This window comes from Neovison vison, chromosome 9, assembly GCF_020171115.1.
Source record: "Neovison vison isolate M4711 chromosome 9, ASM_NN_V1, whole genome shotgun sequence".
Lineage (NCBI taxonomy): Eukaryota > Metazoa > Chordata > Mammalia > Carnivora > Mustelidae > Neogale > Neogale vison.
This window is the reverse complement of record NC_058099.1, coordinates 75,773,695-75,795,784: the sequence shown is the minus strand read 5'-3', so window position 1 is coordinate 75,795,784 and position 22,090 is coordinate 75,773,695. Positions and strand designations below refer to the sequence as shown.

General features: G+C 35.3%; 1 protein-coding gene and 1 pseudogene across 1 annotated transcript in view; one reads left to right on the top strand and one right to left on the bottom strand.

Moving 5' to 3' along the window:
* Positions 1-22,090, bottom strand: part of AGTPBP1 (ATP/GTP binding carboxypeptidase 1) — a 159,879-nt gene that overhangs the window by 23,005 nt on the left and 114,784 nt on the right. The window contains exons 18-23 of the mRNA XM_044265785.1: positions 12,488-12,575; positions 9,163-9,307; positions 6,498-6,651; positions 5,148-5,328; positions 2,878-3,007; positions 1,735-1,866 (exon numbers count right to left, since the gene is read on the bottom strand). Coding sequence (XP_044121720.1) covers positions 1,735-1,866; positions 2,878-3,007; positions 5,148-5,328; positions 6,498-6,651; positions 9,163-9,307; positions 12,488-12,575 — 830 coding nt within the window. The remainder of the gene's footprint in view (positions 1-1,734; positions 1,867-2,877; positions 3,008-5,147; positions 5,329-6,497; positions 6,652-9,162; positions 9,308-12,487; positions 12,576-22,090) is intronic.
* LOC122917647 lies at positions 12,969-13,243 on the top strand (annotated as a pseudogene).

Below are 22,090 nucleotides of genomic sequence, written 5' to 3'. Positions count from 1 at the left end.
TTACATATGTAAGGGAAGTAAAATTGTGATAGTGTGTGGGAGTAGATACCTCTCCAGAAAGAAAGAGAATTCTGAATTAGAACCAAAGGCAGATGTTAAAATTAGAATGATTCGTGGAGAGAAGACTGATCACTCCCTAACTGCTGGCACCACTGGAAAGCCACTGGGATAAACGAGCTGAAGCCACTCTTCAGAAGTTCAAGTCTAGCTGGATCGTAAATTTAAACATACAATTAGTAAAATTGCAAAATGAAGTTAAAAACAGTAAATGTGGGGCTTTTAAAAAAAAAATCTTGGGATAAGAAATCTTTCTAAGGCTCAAAACTCAGAAGTCATTTAAAAAAAAAAATCAGTTGGGCACCTGGGTGGCTCAGTGGGTTGAGCCTCTGCCTTCAGCTCAGGTCATGATCTCAGGGTCCTGGTATCAAGCCCCACATCGGGTTCTCTGCTCAGCAGGGAGCCTGCTTGCCCCCTCTCTGCCTGCCTCTCTGCCACTTGTGATCCATTAAATAAATAAAATCTTTAAAAAAAATCAATAAACATGATGCAAGTTTCAAGTTACCACATACACACAAAAAATGTTTTAGTATATTTGTGATATATATAGAGTTGTTAGCTTAAAAACAATAATGATTAGATGACTAGAATAAAAATAAGCAAAGAATATAAGAAAAGGCCTATAAAAGAGAGGGAGAGGTCATAATTGGCTAAACATATGAAAAGATACTCAACCTCATTTATAATTACAGAGATGCAAATTAAAACCCTCAGTTTTTCCCTGGCAGAGACCACCACATGCTGTAGTAAGGGTATGGAAACAGCACTGTCAGCTGTTATACGAGCAGTATCAATGTACACAACCTTTCTGTAGGACAATCTGGCCATACCATTCAAATAGCCACTAAGAGGTTGGACTACTAAGTAAACAAATTTTGGTACGTCTGTACAGTGATAAAAATGCAAAGCAATGCACACTGGCCATGGTATGGGAATTAAAAGAGAACTTCATGGGCTATACGTACATACATTTAAGAATAAATGTTCTTAGAGGCAATCTCACAACACACATGGTAGAAATGATTCGTGACTGAGAGATAACTTTTTTCACTTACTACTTTTGTTTCTCGAGTGTTCCATTTTTTTTCTTTTTATATAACCCTAATCATTTTATTTATTTGGGAAAGGGGAAGAAGAAAGAAGACACCGAAAAGAAAATGTGAATTTGAATTTCTGCTCATGGCAGTGGTATGCTACTAAAACTCTTTTGGGAAAATAACCTGGGGTGCTTTGTTTGAGCACAAATACAGTAAGGAAAGCCACTGTGCCCAAATGGAGAGGACCCAGGATGTGAAGCAGTCGGATCTCCTTAAGTCCTGGGCATGCCTCAAAACATACCCAGACGCGTGGAAACATGGTATGTAACAGATGGCTTTATAAATTGGCAGAGGAAGGATGTACTGTTTAATAAATGGGGCTGAGACAACTGGCTACATATGCGAAAACTAAAATTAGATCCCCAACCCTCATACAAAAATAAATTCCCAATAGATTAAGAATCTAAATATGAAAAGCAAAAATTTTAGAATGCTTAACTTGAAAAAATCTGAAACAAACAAAAAAACCGGCAAAATGGCAACACTTGCTGAATCGGAGTAGTTCGTGTATGTTAAATTATTTTCTATAGTGCTATGCATGTTCGAACTCCAAAACCCCACACATATCTGTAATAATTACCCTGTATCCTCCATCTTCCACAACGTCGCAGGAAGCTGCATTATCACTGGTGTGCCATACAGTCTCTTTGATGCTGCAGCCATACATAAATACATTCTTCTTTCGGGAATGGCCATGATAATCACAATAAACCTGGAAAATATGATATATTTTAAAAGTTAAAAAGTTTCAAATTCATATACTGCCAAATAAAGCTAATGAATACCAAGACAATAAATGGGTCTGTTTCTTTGTTTTTACATTGTAACTGAACCACCATTTAACAAGTACAACTAATAAAAGTAGCAATACGGTGTTCTGGAAAGGATCTGTGATTAATTCCAGAATGGCTAAATCCTTTCCAGGACTTGCATTTTAAGCCACAAGTTCCACTCTTTCTTATGTATCTACTATTTACAATTTAAAAAACAATAAAATCAATTATAGTTCAAATCTACAACAGCAATCATCACTGATCCAAAGTTGTTAAAACATTTACCTAATTTGAAAGAACATGTAAATGCTCTCATGAAAAACACTATTTAAAAAAGGGTATGGTTTCAATTTAATTTTTAAGAGCATCATTTTTAAAATGAAGAAGAGGCTTGCATGTCACTGCTGCTCCTTCTCTACAGATTTCCTATCTTTCCCAAAGGAAGATTATCTCATTTAAACCATAATACAACGGAAACATTCTGAGGAAAACAGAAACAGCATATGGCATCTAAATGTTTGGAAGTCTGCCACTGTGCCTACGCCACCTTTCATATGTAAACTGGAGACCTACCTCCTTCAGAGTTGACTGAAGAACTCAGAAATAAGCTTCTTCCAGTTTGAGAATTTGGAAGATACATCCTGTTACCTTAGTATTGTTTAAACAATGAAGTTAAATACCTAAAACTCCTAAAACAGGAGTTACCAATATTCATAAATAAAAAAAGAGCTCAAAAAAAAAAAAAAAAAAAGAGCTCATGCGAACTATAAAACTTAAACCTGATGAAATAAGCATATGGATACACTGTATTAATTTGGTATCATAACACACTGATACTATGTAATTGATAACAAGTAACTGATAATAGAAATTAAAACTTAACTTTTATAACCATAAAATGCTGAGTTGTTAATTAATAAAAGCATCTCTGTGACTAGACAAATACTTACCAGTGGCAAATGCTTCACAGCAGCCAGGTACTGTAGCAGCCCCTTAGCATGATAAATTGTAGGATGTAAATCTGGATTTGGACTTTGCCACTGTCTATTCAGATCCTCTCCACTTAAAGAACAGCGGTGACTACACATATGTAAACACAACCACAAACATCAGTACTGATAAACTCTTACCTATGTTTAATTTGATGATTCTAGTAACTATTAACTATTTCCAGTAAATACATTAGTCATTAAATAAACACTTAAGTATTTGCTTTGTGTAAGATCTTGTTTTACATGCATTTAACCTGGTAAGTTTTCAGATACTTAGGCCAACACTGTCAACCTATTAAAAAAAAAAAAAAAAAACTTGGGGAAACTAAGAGGCGCCTGGATGGCTCAGTCTGTTGAGCCTCCTCTGACTCTTCATTACAGCTCAGGTCAAGATCTCAGCTCAAGATCTCAGTTGTTAAGATCAAGCTTAGTGTAGGGCTCCACGCTCAGCCAGAAGCCTGCTTGAGAGTCTCTCTCCCTCTCGCTTCTGACCCCCCACCATGAGTGCACATGTACTCGCTCTTTCTTTCAGATAGATAAATAAATAAGCAAATAAATAAATTCTTAAAAAAGGAAAAAATTAATTCCCGTTTTATTCCAGGCTCTCTAAAATTTATTTTCCATTCTGGCTATGTAATAATCACTTGTTACATACTAATATCCTGTACTTAAACTGTATTAGTTACTATGTAAAAGTGCTATCTGGGGGGCGGCCAAGCAGCCCAGTTGCTTAAGCATCTGACATTTGATCTTAGCGTGGGTGTTGATATCAGGGTTGTGAGTTCTACCCCGCATTGGTCCCCATGTTGGGCTCCAGACAGGTCATGGAGCCTACTTTTTAAAAAAGTAAAGAAAAAGAAAAGAGAAAGTGCTATCTGAGCTGGGACCTCCTAAAAAGGAGAAGTATATGAAAAGTTTACATTATTGAAAAATTCAAATATATTTTCGTTTAATTGCAGGTATTAAGTATTGCAACTGAGCAAAAATTTAAGCAAACTATCAGAAGGTGATAACAGAAATATAAATGGAATTCTAACTAGCCAATATGTTTCTAAATTAAAACCAGTCATAAAAATCTCATTTTTTTTTTAAAGTTTTTATTTATTTACCTGACAAACAGAGATTAGAAGTAGGCAGAGAGGCAGGCAGAGAAGAGGAAGCAGGCTCCCTGCCGAGCAGAGAGCCCGATGCGGGGCTCGATCCCAGGACACTGGGATCACGACCTGAGCAGAAGGCAGAGGCTTTAACCCACTGAGCCACCCAGGCACCCCAGAAAAATCTCATTTTAATTCCGTAAGATACTACCTAAAAGGACACTATTCTAGCTTTGTCATTCAAAAATCTCCTAAAATATGAGAACTATCCATGCTATCTTTATTAAATAAATAAAATATGGCATCTTCAGCTCTGCAGATGCTCGTAACATCAAGACCAAATTCCCATCTTTCAGAAACAGAGACCTTTCCTAATTCCCACAAAAAATAAATTGCACTAACTGTTAAGCCATCTCCACTTAAAAAGAAGCTATCTTCAGGAGGGAGACAAACCATAAGAGAGTCTTAATCTCACAAAACAGACTGAGGGTTGCTAGAGGAATGGGGCGGGTAGGGAGAGGGTGGCTGGGTTATGGACATTGGGACTGGTACGTGCTATGGTGAATGCTGTGAATTGTGTAAGCCTGATGATTCACAGACCTGTACCCCTGGGGCAAATAATACATTATATGCTAATAAAAATAACAAAACAAAAACAAAGAAGAAGAGATCTTCTAGTATTTCCAGTCTAAAGAATTATTTCTGTCAAAACTATACCTCTTCCTACCAGGAAGAGGCCGGTAGATAGAGCCAACCCATATCAGTGGAAAGAGATCCCAGAAGATTCTAAATCTTAGAACAAGCCAAGATCATGCCACTGACAAACAAAAAGGAATATAAGAGGATATGTTAAATATCTTTCTCATATCCCGACACTGATTTTTCTAAAACAACTCAAGCAAGACATACATTTCATAAAATCATACTCTTGTGGGATAAATACAGAATTTCTCAAAATACGATACTGCTACATAAAAGGTATTTTCCTTTAAACATTTATCTTAGATGAATTCCCCACCAACAATTTCTTTGTTCTAGAAAAATCTCTCAATTTGTTTTCCAAATTAACCTGGATTCTAGTATTTTGAACAGCCACATTGTCAATAGCATGTCTCTAATGTTTGCTTCACTTACTTTCCATTGATGACGCCATCTGGATTTAGCATAGGGACAATTTTAAAAATATAGGATTCTCGTAGGCTCTGGGCAGTAGGGTTATTACTCATGAGGTACTCCAGTGTTCCCTTCATTACCCAACTTGCATTAGTTTCTCCAGGATGTACCCGAGCAGATAAAAAAACGTAAGGGCGGTTTCCTAAAGTACACATAAAAATCTCAAATTAAAATGAACAGCTACTAAGAATTTGTATGCTGTCTGACTTTGGGATTTAGAAATATTTCCATTCAATTGTAAATTCTCATACACATTCATAGCAACAATTTCCTGTGCACGTACTATATACAAGAGTGGCACAAGGCCTTCCAGAGAAAACAGATAAAACCCATATAAGCCATGTCCTAAAGGAGTTCATAGTGTAAACATAACACAACAAATACTATCTGAGTTGCCTATTTATTTCCCAATAATTAATCTGACATCTAAAACTAGTTCTTTTATATAATCTCGCTTCTTATAAAGAACAAGTAATTGGGGAAGCTTTAAATATAAATTTATTTTTCATAAAGTCATGGGGGGGAGGGAAAATGTCATTTTACCCATTTTATAGTTGTTATGATAAGCACAGATAAAATAAGGTATATCTGCTCAGAGATTTACAAAGAAAATTTTTTCAATTTTTCACTATACATTTAGATATATAGGTCTACAATATAACCATTCATAACATTCTTATCAAAATTAGAGCAGTTTTCTTATTTTTTCTATTACAGCTGTGCATCTGAGACAATTTTAAAAAACATAAATGGTCGGAAAAAACAAGTAGCTATTCAGTGCTGGCATCAAAGCATTTGATAGGTTACCAGTGGTTTGACTTATAATAAAATTATTTTATTAGTTTAATAAATAAACTACTAAACTTAATAAAATTAGTTTATTGTAAATTTTTAAATTTTTAATAAAATTAGTTTATTATAAATTTTTAATGGCAAAATTTACATTTTAAATGTTTAAATTTAAAATGTTTAAATTTTAAACATTTAAAATGTAAATTTTTAAATGTTTTAAGAGTTCATGTAAACTCTTCAAACATTTTGTTGTATTATACTTTGGATAGGACTTCTAAGATAAGAACTACAGAATATTCATATTGAGAGAGACCTTAGAGATAATCTCACACAACTCCCCCATTTTCGAAATGAGGAAAATGTGGCCCAGAAGTAGGCCAAAGGCCAGGCAGTAATAGGACCAAGACTAGAACCCAAGACTTCTGATGCCTATTCCTAGTACTGCTGCCCTTATAAAATATATACGAAGAAAAGAAAAACAAGAATAACTGGTATTTTGAGTAAAGAAGACAGACTTACTGAATTGACAGATATGTTCATAATAATTAGACTCTGGCATTGCTGTTATAGTCACCAAGGGACAGGTGTTTCCAGACAGGGTTTCACATAACACATCTTTTCGAAAATAGATTTGCTGAGGATTGTGTGCTGATTCCAATTTTTGAAGATGCATCTTGATAAAAATTTAAAAGCAAAGTATACAATCATTTAAAAACTCCCTAGGATAAACAGAAACAAACGTATCCAGAGCTCCACACAACAAAAGTGAATCAGACTCCTAATTCCTTCTCTGAAACCCTCAGGGAGCCAGATGTAGTTCAAACCTCAGTTATTTGAGGCAGGTGAGAAAGGGGGATAGATACAGTGCCTATATCGTTAATTCTGCAATACCCCAGTGGCATCAGTGCCAGCAGCCTGCAATAAGCACATTATTATTTCTGCAGCAAAACATACATGGAGTCACTCGAAGTGGAATCAATATTCTACATAAGCTCACATCAATTCAGGCCAGGCTTTGCTGCCAAATAGGCTAGGAGAAAGCTTTTGGTTTTAAAGCTTTCTGAACTTTGAAATTATAAAAGTGACTACAGACCTGCAGAATGAAATACGTAGCACAAATTTTTTAACAACTTTTCCTGATTTCAAGATTAATTGTAAAATGTGTAGAAAACACAGAAAGTACAAAGAAAAAAATTTTAAACACCCATAACTGCATCACCTAGATTACTAGTAACAAATGCCAATGTAAACTGCTTTTATCACTTAGTAATTTGTACACACACAAACATTCATAATTATGAACTCTATTATCATATCACTCAACATGTGAATTATGTGTCTTTTGAAAACACAAATTTTAATGGTTTTATATACGGTTATATCACACATAAATTGTTCAATCCCTTATTTAAGAAACTTAGTTGGTTTCCAAACTATTGCCTATGTTTGTTCACATAATCATGATTTACTATGTGGTCACTATCTCTGTGCAGGAAACTGTGCCTGGCATTGGGGATGTAACAGGGAACTAGACCCTACCTTCAGGAAAATACAGAGTGCCATGAAAGCCTATGATCAGGGGCAGGAAGCCTAGTGGAATCTGGACAGTGAGGAAAGGTCTCCTAAAAGAAGTCACATTCAAACTGAGATCCAAAGAATGAATGAAGAGGGGAGAGGGGAGTGCTGCAGGCAGAAGGAAGGTACGTGGGAAGACCAGGACAAAAGAAAGAGGAATAAAGAACTGACAAAGATGCCCTGGAAAGATGACCAGGAAAGCTGAGAAACAGATTTAACACAGACTGAAGGGCCTCGCAGGCCATTCTCTCACAAGGCACAGCATATATATGTACGGCTGGTAACTGATACAGAAGTAAGTGACATGTGGGTAACCTTAACAAAAAACGAACAGGCAAATATTTTACTGTGAATTAATACCACAAATATTAACTTAGCTGGAGGATAAACTTTAAAGAGTGAGTTATTTTAAAGTCCATTTAAAGATAAATATTGGTATATAAATAGTTCAAACAATACATGGATATGGCAAAAATTGTGAAAAACAGTAGAGAAATGACATGAAGATCTTCAGACTTCATGAAAATGGCAAGAGAAATCACTAAGGAGCTTTAAGACAAGATTTATGGGATTAGATCTTCCCACCAAGGAGCCCTCCTGCTCTAATGTGAGTGAAAAACTAATGAAGAGGAAAGGGGATAGAAGTGAATTCTAGAACACCAGTGAGAAGAAGTGGCTGAGTGGAGAGGAGAAGCAGCAGTAATGCCTGCAAAGCTCATGGTAGTGCCATTGGAAAAAAGGAGGGGAATTCAAAATACATTAAAAAGGTAACGTCAATAAAGAACAATAATATATAACCCTGTGAATAATAACATTATATAGTCTGATGTTATGTTATTTGGCACAGAAAGATAAATGGTAATATCTTTATTGTAAATTGTAACCGTTATTAAAATGTCAGCCCATTGAATGTTCTCAGCCTTTCTATCTCTTCTGTTGGGCAGAGTATGTTTTTCTCTCCTTTTAACCTCATAATTTGGAAGCCTATTTCTAAATCATAGTGTTCCAGTGTCTTTCTGGGTAAACTGATCATATCCCTATGATCCTTGATCATTAGGACAGACATTCTGTATTGAGAAAAAAAATCTACCACAGTAATTGCTCAAATTCATTTTTCAGTTTTGTTTTACAATGCAAACACTCAAATATCTCAAAAGAACCCAAAAAACCCAACATTTATATCCTAAATTCTAAAGAATCTGGACCTAGAACTCCATATCAAACCACTAAAAGAAATGAATTCCCTACAGAAAAACTTACACATTTTTCTATTGTTAGATTTTCTATGTGATTTAATGCCTCTCATTAAAACAAGTGGAAATTTCACCTAGTTAAAATGTGTAAATCATGGAAAGCTATAGATTTCTACACAAAGATGGAGAGTAAAAATTTTTTCAAAATTTTTAAGTATTTTTACTAAATAAAAATGAAGACTACATTTCCATTTTACTCCTTTTAATGTTTACAACAAGTACTGTATTTTCTAAAATATTCAGCCTTGAATTTTTTTTCTCATCTTAAGATATTTCATTAATCCATTTTTTTCCCAATTATCTGACACATGCATATAGCTCAATGACAGCCATAATCCAACTCAATGACTTCTCACCTGTAAAGTCGAATATGTGTATGGATAGTGATAAGCAAAGTAGCAAACATCATCTTTATGTGGAAAATTGACAGTAAACGTAATTGTATAGTAGGATTTTCCCTTTTGCCCACCTGCAGCAACTGAACTTCTTGAGAAGTGATTTCTACAATAGAAAAGCAAAAAACATGTTTATTTCTTCCACACAAAAGTTCTGATTTTCCTTACTACTTTTTTAAACAGAACTTTGGGGGGAAGCCCATACAGTTTATAAAAAGTTTAGCTTAAAGATTTTATAAAAATTAGACTTGGTGTGCTCGCTTCGGCAGCACATATACTAAAAAAAAAATTAGACTTGGTACTAATGAGCAGTTAATTGCTATCAATCGACGTTAGTTTTCAGCTTTGGATTTACTACTAAATGGAGTTGAGACTCTACATATCAATAAAAATCTTAGAACCTAATTCCTCGTTAGCCATTCACATTACTGGATCTCACCAATTACCATCAGTGACTGCTACCACACTAGATGAAAAGCTAATAATGGCAACGGTTCAAGTGGATGGATCAGAGAGGACAACAACTAAATTCACTATCAATCTTAAGATCACAAAAAAAGAAATAACCAGACAGGATGTGTTTCCTGATGTGATGCAACAGGAATTCACTGCACCACCTATGAAGTACTCTTGCCAAAACTCAAACCTGAAGTTGATCAAGCTTCTAGATTTAACTACTACTTTACAGGAAATCAGTAAGATAGAAGAATTAATTATCACCACAGGGATGCAACCAACAAAACCCAAAATGTGGAAAATTTTGAATGACAAATGACCCAGTTTCTTCAACAAATAAAGGAGAAAGAATAGGGGGAAAAAAGCAACCTACATATTAAAGGAGACTTAAGGGACATAGCAACAAAATCAAGTGCAATATGCAGCCTTGGTTGGTCGGATTAAAACAAATCAACTATAAAACAACATTTATGAGGGGCGCCTGTGTGGCTCAGTCTGTTAAGTGTCTGCCTTCAGCTCGGGTCAAGATCAGCTCAGGTCATGATCTCAGGGTCCTGGGATAGAGCCCTTGGGATGCCTGTCAGGCTCCCTGCTGAGCAGGGAGCTCACTTCTGCCTTTCCCCTGCCCTTCCCCCCTGCTCCTGCTCACTCCTGCGCTCTGTATCTCCCTCTAAAATAAATAAATCTTAAAAAAAAACAAAAAACTTATGAGCTAGGGAAGTCTGAACAATGACAGGATATTTTATCATATCAAGGAATTTTCTTAGGTGATAATAGCATCATGGTTAAACTGTCTTTAAAAATCTCTAAAAGACAAAGATCTTTGAAGTATTTATCATAAATATGGTATCTGGAAGTGCTTTTAAAAATTCAGTGTCGTGGTAGGGGTGAAAGTATTCCTAAAACAAAGCCAAACACGTGTTGGTAACTGTTGAAACTGAGTGAGGAATAGATGTGGTCTCATTATCCTATTACCTGCTTTTGTAAATGTTTGAAGATTTCCCTAATAAAAAGTTTTTAAAAGTGCACATTACTTTCTAGACTTTTAAATATCACTGACATTTGATGGCCTGACAGTATTTTGTCTATCAACCTAATTTCTAAAATTTCAAATCATCTTCTATGATTTAAGTCATAAATTGAAGGAAATCCATGACCAACAGTTTATTTACGTGCATGCACATACACATGGGCACGGTATTTTCAAACTGCTGTTGTCTTCATTAATGTAGCCACCATATCTTGAGTACTCAGTGACAAGATGCTATGGATTGAGGAAAGTACAAAATAAATTCCAGAACTTTTGGCCAACTCTCTTCCCCCCTAAGTTTAACATCTAATTGGAGAGTAATTAATAACAACCACATTACAGCTATACAGTAGTCTGTCAGTTATATTGTCTCAGAGACTGGTGGGAGTAGTTTTATTCTCATTGTGCAGTTGAGACAAAGAAGCATTGGAAGACTTGGCTGACAAATGAAAAGTTAAGACACATGCAAAAACAGATTTTAATCCTATCTGGATTTCAGGTTTCAGGAAAGCAACTAGGATACTGCTTGTTACATGGAAAACAGTTAATCAACATCTGTCGAATTGACCTGAATTCCAGTTCCAGGTCTGGAAGTAGCCAAAAGAAGAAACAAAAATGAAACTAAACAAACAAAAATCCTTGCCGTCACCCCTACACAAAACAGAACCACCACCTGTCATATTATGACTTTTCACTTGACTATGTGAAAAAGAAAAGCACTCGCCGATTGACGATTTCAATTTCAATTTTATGAGAAAGAGATAAATTAAGGGTACTTTCATATTAGCTTACCATTAAAAGAAATACAAAATGTATTCAGGCACAGATGAATTGCATATCATCTTATATTTCCATCCCTCATTTATGACTTATTTTGCTATTACAAGTAGGGGAAAAACCCTGCTGAAATGAATTCTAGGAAAACTGTCCTTCTCAGAAAGTAATAGCACTTAAGAGCTAGGTTTTTCCAAAGCCATGTCTTAAACCAGTAAGAACATTTAATTTCAGAAGTCTTCTGATTAAAAAAGAAGGAATATTAGAGCTAGTTAAGCACCATATAAAAACCCAAAATCCACTGAACAAAAATGTCAGGATTAAGATTATTAACAGAGAAAAGACAGGGATGTCAAATGCATTCGGTGGAGGAAGTTATCTAGAAACATATTACACATAAAAACAGTAAAACCGGGAAGCAAGACATATAATAATGCCAGATTACTTAGACATGAAGTTGAAGAATAATCCAATCATTCCAATGAAGCAATAAATGATTTCAAGCACTTATTTCTGACTTGATAAGCAGATGGCCTATTTGAGGTCAAGTTGAACTGTATAGGCTGCTATAATAATGTAATTTTGGAACACATCTCCATGTAAAATATCCTGGAAATTCAAATCAAGTAAATAATTGCATGCAAAAGAGAAAAGATAAGAACTGCACTTAGTATCATCAGAACAACAAAAAAACACTGATAATTACCTCCTAGAATTCCTAATTTCACTTTTATTCAAGTTTTCAGAGTCTTTTTAAAGCTAAAAGAGTTGAGGACACATAGCTATCTAAGTGGTGAAGATAAGATTTGGACTAAGTAGGTCTGTCTGTCTTTAAGACACATTTTATTTCCACGAAATATACCACCTCCATAAATCTCAAATTTTAAAGGACTCTGTTAAAGGTAACAGTACAGCATACCACCATAGTTCAAATAATGCAATGACTCTACTTTCTAACCTTCAAATTGAAAAAGAATGAAGATCCCCTTGTGTCACCTGATGTCCTATTATTCTTAGAATACTTACTTATAATAACAAATGTCCGTTCCCACACGAATCCACCACGGTCTTGCGTTTAATGCTTCCTGAACCGAATACATGAGTGGTTGCATACCTTTGACAGAGAAATAGGAATAAAAGGAAAAAAAAAATCTTTTCAGAGTTTCTGAGTTAAAAATTAATCACACCATTATAGAAAGCACCAAATGTTCAGCAAAGCTAAAAGAAAATACATTTCAGTTTTTAGTATGTATTAAAACAAAAGGTATTTCTTTAAAATCTCCTCTAAGTCCATCAATGATATGCTTTTAATCCCAGTTTACCTAAAATGGGATTACAACTTTGATGAGTGAGAAGTTATTAAACTTTATTAACTGATCTCTGTATGAGATCAAGTAAAAATAATAAAAATAATAAGTAAAATGTATTCCTTGGGGCAAGTGAGAGTCAAAAAATATACAAAGAAATAGTATATATCCTCTCTGGGCCGGACCTAATTTGCAGAAACATGGCTAAATGCACCAAGAAGGTCAGAACTGTGGGGAAACATGGGACCGTTATGGTGCCTTCCTCAGGAAAATGGTGAAAAAGACTGAAATAAGCCAGCACACCTAGTACACTTGCTCCTTCTGGGGCAAAACCAAGATGAAAAGAGAAGCTGTGGGGATCTGGCATTGTGGCTCCTGCATGAAAACCGCTGGTGGTGCCTGGACCGAGAACACTACCTCTGCAGACACAATCAAGTCTGCCTTCAGACGAGGGACAGAGTTTGAAGACCAGTAGAAGCTCCATCATTTGAAACACTGCTAGCCTATAATACATGGGTTAATTTACATAAAATAACTACTTGGGCTTGTTGTTAAATTTATTCATTAGATCTTTCAATTTGTGGTGCATTAGTTTTGCTTTCTCAAAGGACTTGGAAATTAAAAATCCTTCTAAATTTTATTGACAAAAAAAAGAAATTGTATATAATCACACTTTTAACTCTACACTGAGATTAAGGAGGAAAATATCACAAAAATGTCAAGATTGTTTTCTTTTCAAACTTCTCCAAATTATGTGCTTATAGAGGGGAGGAGGTGTAAAGACTATTAACAAAAATAGGATTAAATATATAGTGTATCTTCTTAGGTAGTTATGGAAATATATTCTATATATGAACTTTAATATTATCTTACCCAATTTCATAAAATAATACACTAGACTTCTAAATGGAATTAATGAAATTCCTATGTTAATTTTAGAATTGTTGACAATTTTTTTAAGACCTACTTGAACTTTCTTAGAGACAGAATAATTTTCTTGATTGTCTTGCTACAGAATAATTTTGTTAAATTTACCTCTGAATATTTTTCTTAGTCTTTAGTAGTCTCTTGGGTTTTCTCCATATAAAAATCATATAATTTGTAATTCAAAGTATTTTACCTCCTCTTTTAGTGTTTGTATCAGTTATTTCATTTTCTACTTTTATTGTCTTAGAGAAATGGAACCTCAAAAATGATTCCACATATAGAGGTAAGAAAACAAACAACTCTGTCTTTTCATTTTAATCAAAATGTTTTGCCATTCAATACAACATCTGCCAACTCTTTTTGCATATCAACTGTACCATTTTTTAATAAAAAGAGCTCAGGCTGAATAATTTCTGTGTGACAGACACTGCTCTTAGCATTTTTACATGTGTTAATTCATTAAATCCTCACAACAACCCTCTGTGGCAGGTGCTATGATTACTCCCATAACTAGAGTAGTTTCTTTCATAAAATTATTACACTTAAGTATTTTAATTATTTTATCAAATGCCTCTTCAGCATCCACTAAAAGAATTACACAGCTTGTCTCCTTTAATCTGTTGATGCAGTAAAATGTGTTGATAGGTTTCCTAGTGTAAGCTATCCTTGCATTCCAAGAAAATGCTATTCTTTTACTAGTATATAATTATATTAGCTAAAATCTCATTTAGAGTTTCTGCATCTAAAAATTGATCCCTTTAAAAAAAAATTACCTTTACCAAGTATCAGTATAAGATTACACTAGCTTCAGAAAAATATACTGAGAATCTATCCATTATTTACTGGAATAAATAAAAGTATAACCTATTTTTAAAAGATAAATATAATTCAGCTGAAATACCATCTAAGGTGACTAAAAAATATGTTTTTTTAAAGGTTTTATTTATTTATTTGAGAGAGAGACAGCAAGAGCACCACCAGTTGGGGGAGGAGCAAAGGAAGAGAGAGAAGCAGACTCCCCACTGAGCAGGGAGCCCATGTGGGGCCTGATCCCAGATCATGACCTGAGTCGAAGGCAGACACTTAACTGACTGAGCCATCCAGAGACCCCTAAATACATTTTTATTTTCCTTTTCTAAAGTTACAGTATGTTCAGAATCCCTACTTTTTATTAATCAATTCTGGCACGTTTTATTTCTATCATTATTTTCAGCATTTTAAAAAATTCATTCTCTTCTTTTTGGTTTATTTTCCGGTTTTTCTACTGTCTTGAGTACTTAGTTCACTTACTTTCTGTCTTTTTTCTTTTCTTTTCTTTCTTTTTCTTCAGATTTTATCCATCTATTTGACAGAGAGAGAGCACAAGCAGGGGGAGCAGGAGAGGGAGAAACAGGCTCCCTGCTGAGCAGGGAGCCCAATGTGGTACTCTATCCCAGGACGCCAGGATCAGGTTCTGAGCCGAAGGCAGATGTTTAACCAACTGAGGCACCCAGGCATCCCCTTTTATATTTTTTACATATTTTATATTTTAAATAATACAAGTTATTAAAGGCTTTCAATTTCCCTCCAGCTACCAGTTTAGTTATGTACCATAAGTCTACAAAGTGTCCTCTTTTGAAGTACTCCCTACATTAGAGATGTTCAGTTGAACTCTACTAGAACAGAGATGTTCTGTATCTACAACATCCAAGACAGCAGCAACCTCTGGCTATTAAGGATGGGAGATGGGCAGAGCACCACTAAAATAACAGAATTTTTTAATTTAAGTTTACTTAAATTTAAATAGCCACATGTGTATGCTGGACAGCATGGTTCCAGTAATCTGAAACACCAATTTTAAATTTTCAGATTTTTTTTTTTAGAAGGAACTTTATATTTCCAAGTACCCACTTTTTTGTTGTTGTTGTTTGAATAAACTAATACTCTGAATCACAATGAAATGTGTAAAATATGAGTATTTTAAAATCACCAGTAAGTTGTGCCTTTAACAAAATATATTAAGTTTTAAATGTTTCATGAACATAAGGAGGATACCTTCTTGCACTCCTTCTATAAAGCAGAATGTAAAATGTGAAAAACAATGGTATTTATATTCCGATTCTCTAAGTATAGTTCACTGCTCACCCACCCCCCAAAATAAAGAATTTCCAGGCTCAAGTTCAAATGGATTCTTTCATACACTTCATCAAATACTCCAACTCATGTGACATCTTGTTTCATTCACATTTGTAGCATGACTTTTTTTACAGTTCTGTTTTATCCTTCTGTGGGAGAAGATACAAAGGACTTTTGTCCTATGTCCCTAACATTTCTCAGTTTCATAATCATATTATAGCATACCATTTCTTGGGACCACTTCAATTTTTTTTAAGGTGTGATTTCAGGATCCCACTAACTTCCAATTCTAATTTGGATGAGCTGCTTTCTAGAAACGCTGCTCAGCTTTCATCCTGCTCACAGTGGAATCCCAGATTAGTTCCACCGTTTCTCCCATCTCAGACCTTACATCTCACTCTCAGTCAGCTGGAACATATCTTCAAACATATTCTCAAAATTGAATCCTAATGAATCCCAAAACCAAGCTTGTTGACTGTATTACTCGAATTTTCTGTATCGTTTATGTAGTGTCTTCTTGATATGTTAAATTCTGAAAGGGGCATTTTAAATTCTTACAATAGCTGTCTTCTAATTAAGTTGTATGTATTGGAGCTTTTGTTTGATCTATATGGATGACCTGTGGTTTTGGTTGCTATTGTATTATATAAAGATTTGTGTCCTACAAAGCAAAGGAAACCATCTACAAAATGAAAAGGCAACCTACCAACTGGGAGGAAATATTTGCAAATCCTGTATTCAATAAGGGGTTAAGACCTAAAATATATAAAGAACTCATACAACTCAATAGAAAAAAAGTGATTAAAAAATGGGCAGTCATAAAAAAGAAGGAAATCTTGCCATCTCCAACAACATGAATGGACCATGAGGGCACTATGCCGAGTGAAATAACTCAGATAAAGAAAGAAAAATACCGTAAGATCTCATGTGTAGAACTAGGGAAAAAAAAAATCTCATAGAACAGATTGGTAAGGCAGAAAGGGAGTAGAAACAGAGGTGGGCAAAGTGGATGAAAGTGATTAAAAGACACTAACTGCCAGTTATAAAAGAAGTAAGACTGGGGAGTGTAAATTATGGCAGTAGGACTATGGTTAATATATAATACTATATTACACATCTGAAAGTTGCTAAGACAGTAGATCTTCAAAGTTCTCATCACAAGAAAAAACTTCATAACTGTGTGGCAACAGATGTTAACTAGACTTCTGGGAGGATCATTTCAAAACATATACAAATATTGAAGCATTATGCTATACATCTGAAACATAAGGTTTTCTGTCAATTATACCTCAGTTGAAATAATGTCTGTGATAGGGGCGCCTGGGTGGCTCAGTCAGTTAAGCATCTGCCTTCAGCTCAGGTCATGATCTCAGGGTTCTGGGGATCAAGCCCTACGTAGTGGGGTTCCTTGCTCAGCAGGGAGTCTGCTTCTCCCTCTCCTACTACCTCTCCCCCAACTGGTCCTTGCTTGTTCTCTCTCTCTCAAATAAATAGATAAAATCTTTAAAAAATGTTTGTGATTATTATACATCTTCAAGAACTGCAACAAGTACATCTATTCAGTGCTTCTGAACCTGAATTTTTCTTTGTCTGGATGGAAATGTAAACTAACACCGCCACTACATACAACATGCATGGAGGTTCTTAAAAAAATTGAGAATGGATATACCATATGATCCAGCAATTCCACTTCCGGCAATAAGAGAACCACTTCTGCTGTATTTTATTTGCATTTGGCTAGTTTATCCCTGCCTAAGCACTTATTTTCAACTTTGTCATTTAATCAACACTGCCCTTCCTCCTACTGTATAATTTTTTTTTTAAAGATTTTATTTATTCATTTGTCTGAGAGAGAGAGAGCACAAGCAGAGGAAGCTGCAGGCAAAGGGAAAAGCAGGGCCTCTGCTAAGCCAGGAGCCTGATGCAGATCTCAATCCCAGGACCCTGGGATGACCTGAGCTGAAGGCAGATGCTTAACCAATTGAGCCACCTAGGTGTCCTGTATATAACTTCCAATTTTTTATTTTACTTTTGAAGACATTTCAGCTCACAGTTAGTGATGACAGATATACACTTCATCTCATTCCTTTCATCTAATTTTCTTTCTACTATTTAATGTTTCTTTCTTCTTTACCTTCTTTTTACTGGCCTGGTTACATTTCTCCAATTTCTTTTCCTTTTCCATTATTTGGAAGCTTTCTATTGTGCTCATCAATTCTACCTCCCATCCTCATAGTTAGGATTAACTGGTATTTCACTGATACTATATCAGTAACTAAGCAATCCCACCAAGATAAGTTAACTTTTCACTTCTCCCATGTCACCCCCCATAGAACATTTTAACTTTTAACACATTTTATAAATTCCATTTCTATCTTGAGATCTTTTACTCATTTATTTTTCTCACAGAGGGCTCAGGGGTAACATATTTTCTGCATTCTACATACACAAAGATGTAGTTTGTTGCTAGTGGCAAACAAATGACAGATTTCGCAAAAGACATTTGGCTGTCCTCTAGCTTCCGGTGCCACAGATGAGACGTCCAACACTAACCTAATTTTTTCACATGCAGAACACAGTGATTAAGAGCATACAATCTGCAACCAGACTACCTATCTGAATTCCAACTTCATCACCTACCAGATGCATGATCCCGGGCAGATTACTAAACTTCTGATGCCCCCTTTTTCTCTGCTGTAAAATGGATTCTGTTTAATGGATGAAGAGTGTCACATGTGTTAGCACTTAGAACAAGGCCTGGCACACAGCAAATATTCAATAAATGTTAGCTGCTCTTTTATTATCATTATTTAAGTAACCAGTTGTTTTAAAGTAGAAGTATGTTAAGATTCTCTCTTTACACCTGAAATTCAAGTATTTCACTGGTGCATATAATGGAGTCCAGGATCTTTATTCCTTCCTAGGATTCACTGGCCCATTTCAATCTGAAACTTCAAACTCCTCTAGACACGTAAAACGCATAATCATAGTTAACTATAGTAAGGTTCCAGCTGAAGTCAGGGCACATTAGATTTATCTGAAGTATTCTAATTTTATAGAAGACAATGTATTCTTAAAGTACTTTTTTAAATGACAGTTGATTTTAGTTAGAGTGGAAGAAGGGATATTTGAAAATTCTGACTATAACAAAAACCATTTGAACCAAAGAAGTAGCCCCAGGAAGAATCAATCAAATGAGGTAACTCAGACTGAATAAACAGTCTATTCAGCCTGACATTTTGGCTATAACTGTTGTCATCAGCCACAGGATAAACCTGTATATGCATAAAAAATATGCTAAGAACAGTCAACCTCGTCACTTGAATACAATCAAAATACTAAATCGCCACAATGAAGCCAACAACCTTTGGCATTGGCTTCTAATAATAGCTGTGTAAAGGCCAAAGCTGTAGGGAGTAGATGCTCAGTAACAATACAGACACAAAGAAAGACAAGGTGTTTTAGGCCTAATCATCAAATATACTATGAATCACAGATTCATGAAATTTTCAAGTTGAAGCTATTACTCTCACATTTAACAGAGAAGGGGGACAAGTAAAGTTTAAAATGGAGCTCGAATAACCTTAAGGCACCTATCACAACCTGCATATATTATCTGGACTTGGTAATTCCACCTAGAAAAAATACACACTTCTAATATGGCTAGTATTATAGCAGAAATTTATACTAAAAATAGGAAGACCACATTGTTGATCTGAAGGATAATGGTGGCCACTTAAATCTGAATCTCCACACATATCCTCACCACCAAAAACTAAATAAATAAATTCAACAAGTAGCACAAATAAAACCACACATAACTCCAGGTTTTCAGCATTACTAGAAGACAGACTATACCAAATTTTTTAATTAAATTACCCTAAATCTAAAAATGGGCAAAGACCCACTAGGCAGATAGAAACAAAGTAGGGGTTGAAACACTGAGATCAAAGTAGATTAAAGGCCAAAAAATATTAAATGAGACAAAGAAAGAACTTTATAAAGTGACCATTCACACTGAAGATTAATAACACCCAGTACCTATGTACCAGGTAAGACCAATGTCCTGTGTAAAGCAGAAACTACAGGAGATACAAAAGACAAATCATACTATTTATAGTAGACGGACACACCACTCTCAGTACATGACAGGCCAAGTGAACAAAAATGAAGAATATGTATACGGAAGATTTGAAGAACATAGGCGATGAGGTAAATCTTATATACAGATGTTGAACACAATATCCTGATAATACAGAATATATATACCTTATTCTAATAGCACGTAAATACTCACAAAAACTAATTATATATTAGAACAAAAGGAAATGTCAGGAGTTCCATAAAAAAGAAACACTACAAACAAAACAGTCACCATGTAATAAAACTAGAAATTAAAAACAAAATGAACACAAGCAGAGAGGCACACTTGCAAGGGCAGTGGGAAGAAAAGCTGACTTGGGTGTCAGACCCTGAATGAGGTGAGGAGGGCATCTGCCCAAAAAGGCATCAGAAGGATTTTAACATACACTGGAATTGATCACTATGTAAATACACTAAGGATAATGGAAGGCCAAATTCTCCATGTTGGAGAAGGACACTGTAGATATAGAGAAAACCACCAGAACAAATCTGTGGAATTAAAGGTGTAAGTCTCCATGACCTCATGGAGATTGTATGGGGATGTGTGTACATGTGCATATAACACACACACAAACATAAATATATACATACATGTGGAGAAACTACTACAAATGAAAATTCCTGTATATATATTTGTATATACAAACATACAGTCCTCAGCTCTGTCTACTGAGAAGTCCAGTAACAATATGTGTACAGTGCACACAGACCTTGATTTTTAAATACCATTCAAGACTAAAACCAGGGCTCTTCCTAGAAATGATTGGTACCAGGCAAGGGGAACTCTGAGCACCGTGGGCCAAAAAGCAAGGACACCCATAAAGAATGATAGGGATACATGAAAATAAATAATGACAGAAACAAATTACAATCCATCCAGTAAAACAGGAAACCCATTCTGGACTGATATTCACATATTAAAAGTCTGAAGAGGAAAAAGATATTTACATAGTTTCAAAATACTTCCACCTAAAATACTTACTAATTACAAAAATTAATTACAATGGAAAAGCCTGACAGACTCAGACTTAATCAAGTGATAAAATGATTATTATCAGTAATGGACAAACACATCCTGTGTCACCAGAGTACATCACCTCTGTAACATTCCTGCCACAGACACCTAACTTGAATTGAGTCACGAGGAACACGAGACAACTCCACACTGAGAACCACTCTACAAAATAAGAGTCCTATAACTTTCAAAAATGTCAAGTCATAAATGTTAAAGCCTGCAAAACTGTTCCTGATTAAAAGTTTAGACATCTAACAACTAAATACACATGGTTTGAGCTGAATCCTCTTGCTATTAAGCACATTATTGAGAAAACAGATGAAACTCAAATGAGGGGCCTATGGATTAGAGAGGATTCACGTATCAATTATAATTTCCTAATGTTAGTAGTTATATTAAAATATGCCACTGTTTTAAAAAATACACCAGAAGTATTCTAGGGTAATGAGGCATCATTTCAAATCCTCAACGACTGCATTAAGGGAACAAATTTTCTATAAATTTGAAAGTATTTCAAAACATTAAGAAAAAGTTGATCATAGGGGTGCCTGGGTGCCTCAGTGGGTTAAAGCCTCTGCCTTCAGCTCAGGTCATGATCCCAGGGTCCTGGGATCGAGCCCCGCATCGGGCTCTCTGCTCGGCAGGGAGCCTGCTTCCTCCTCTCTCTCTGCCTGCCTCTCTGCCTACTTGTGATCTCTGTCAAATAAATAAATAAAATCTTAAAAAAAAAAAAAAAAGAAAAAGTTGATCATAAATTGAACTAAAATCTTTTTTGAATCTTCTTTATTTGAAGATTTGTGGTTTTTTTAGGTGGGGGAGGGGTAAAAGGAGAGGGAGAGAGAGAATCCTCAAGCAGACTCCCTGCTGAGCCTGATGCAGGGCTCAATCCAGGACCCTGAGATCATGACCTGAGCCAAAATCAAGAGTTTGCCACTCAACTGAGTGACCCAGGTGCCTCAAACTAGAATCTTCTTGACATATTATTTTGTGCATATTCATTTTACATTCCTAATGGAATTTTCTTCATAGTTCATCTATCCATCGCCTCATTCATGCCATACTGTAAGTACAGCAGTCAGCAACAGCGACACTGTCCCTGATTGTGTGGAATTTGTAACAAGT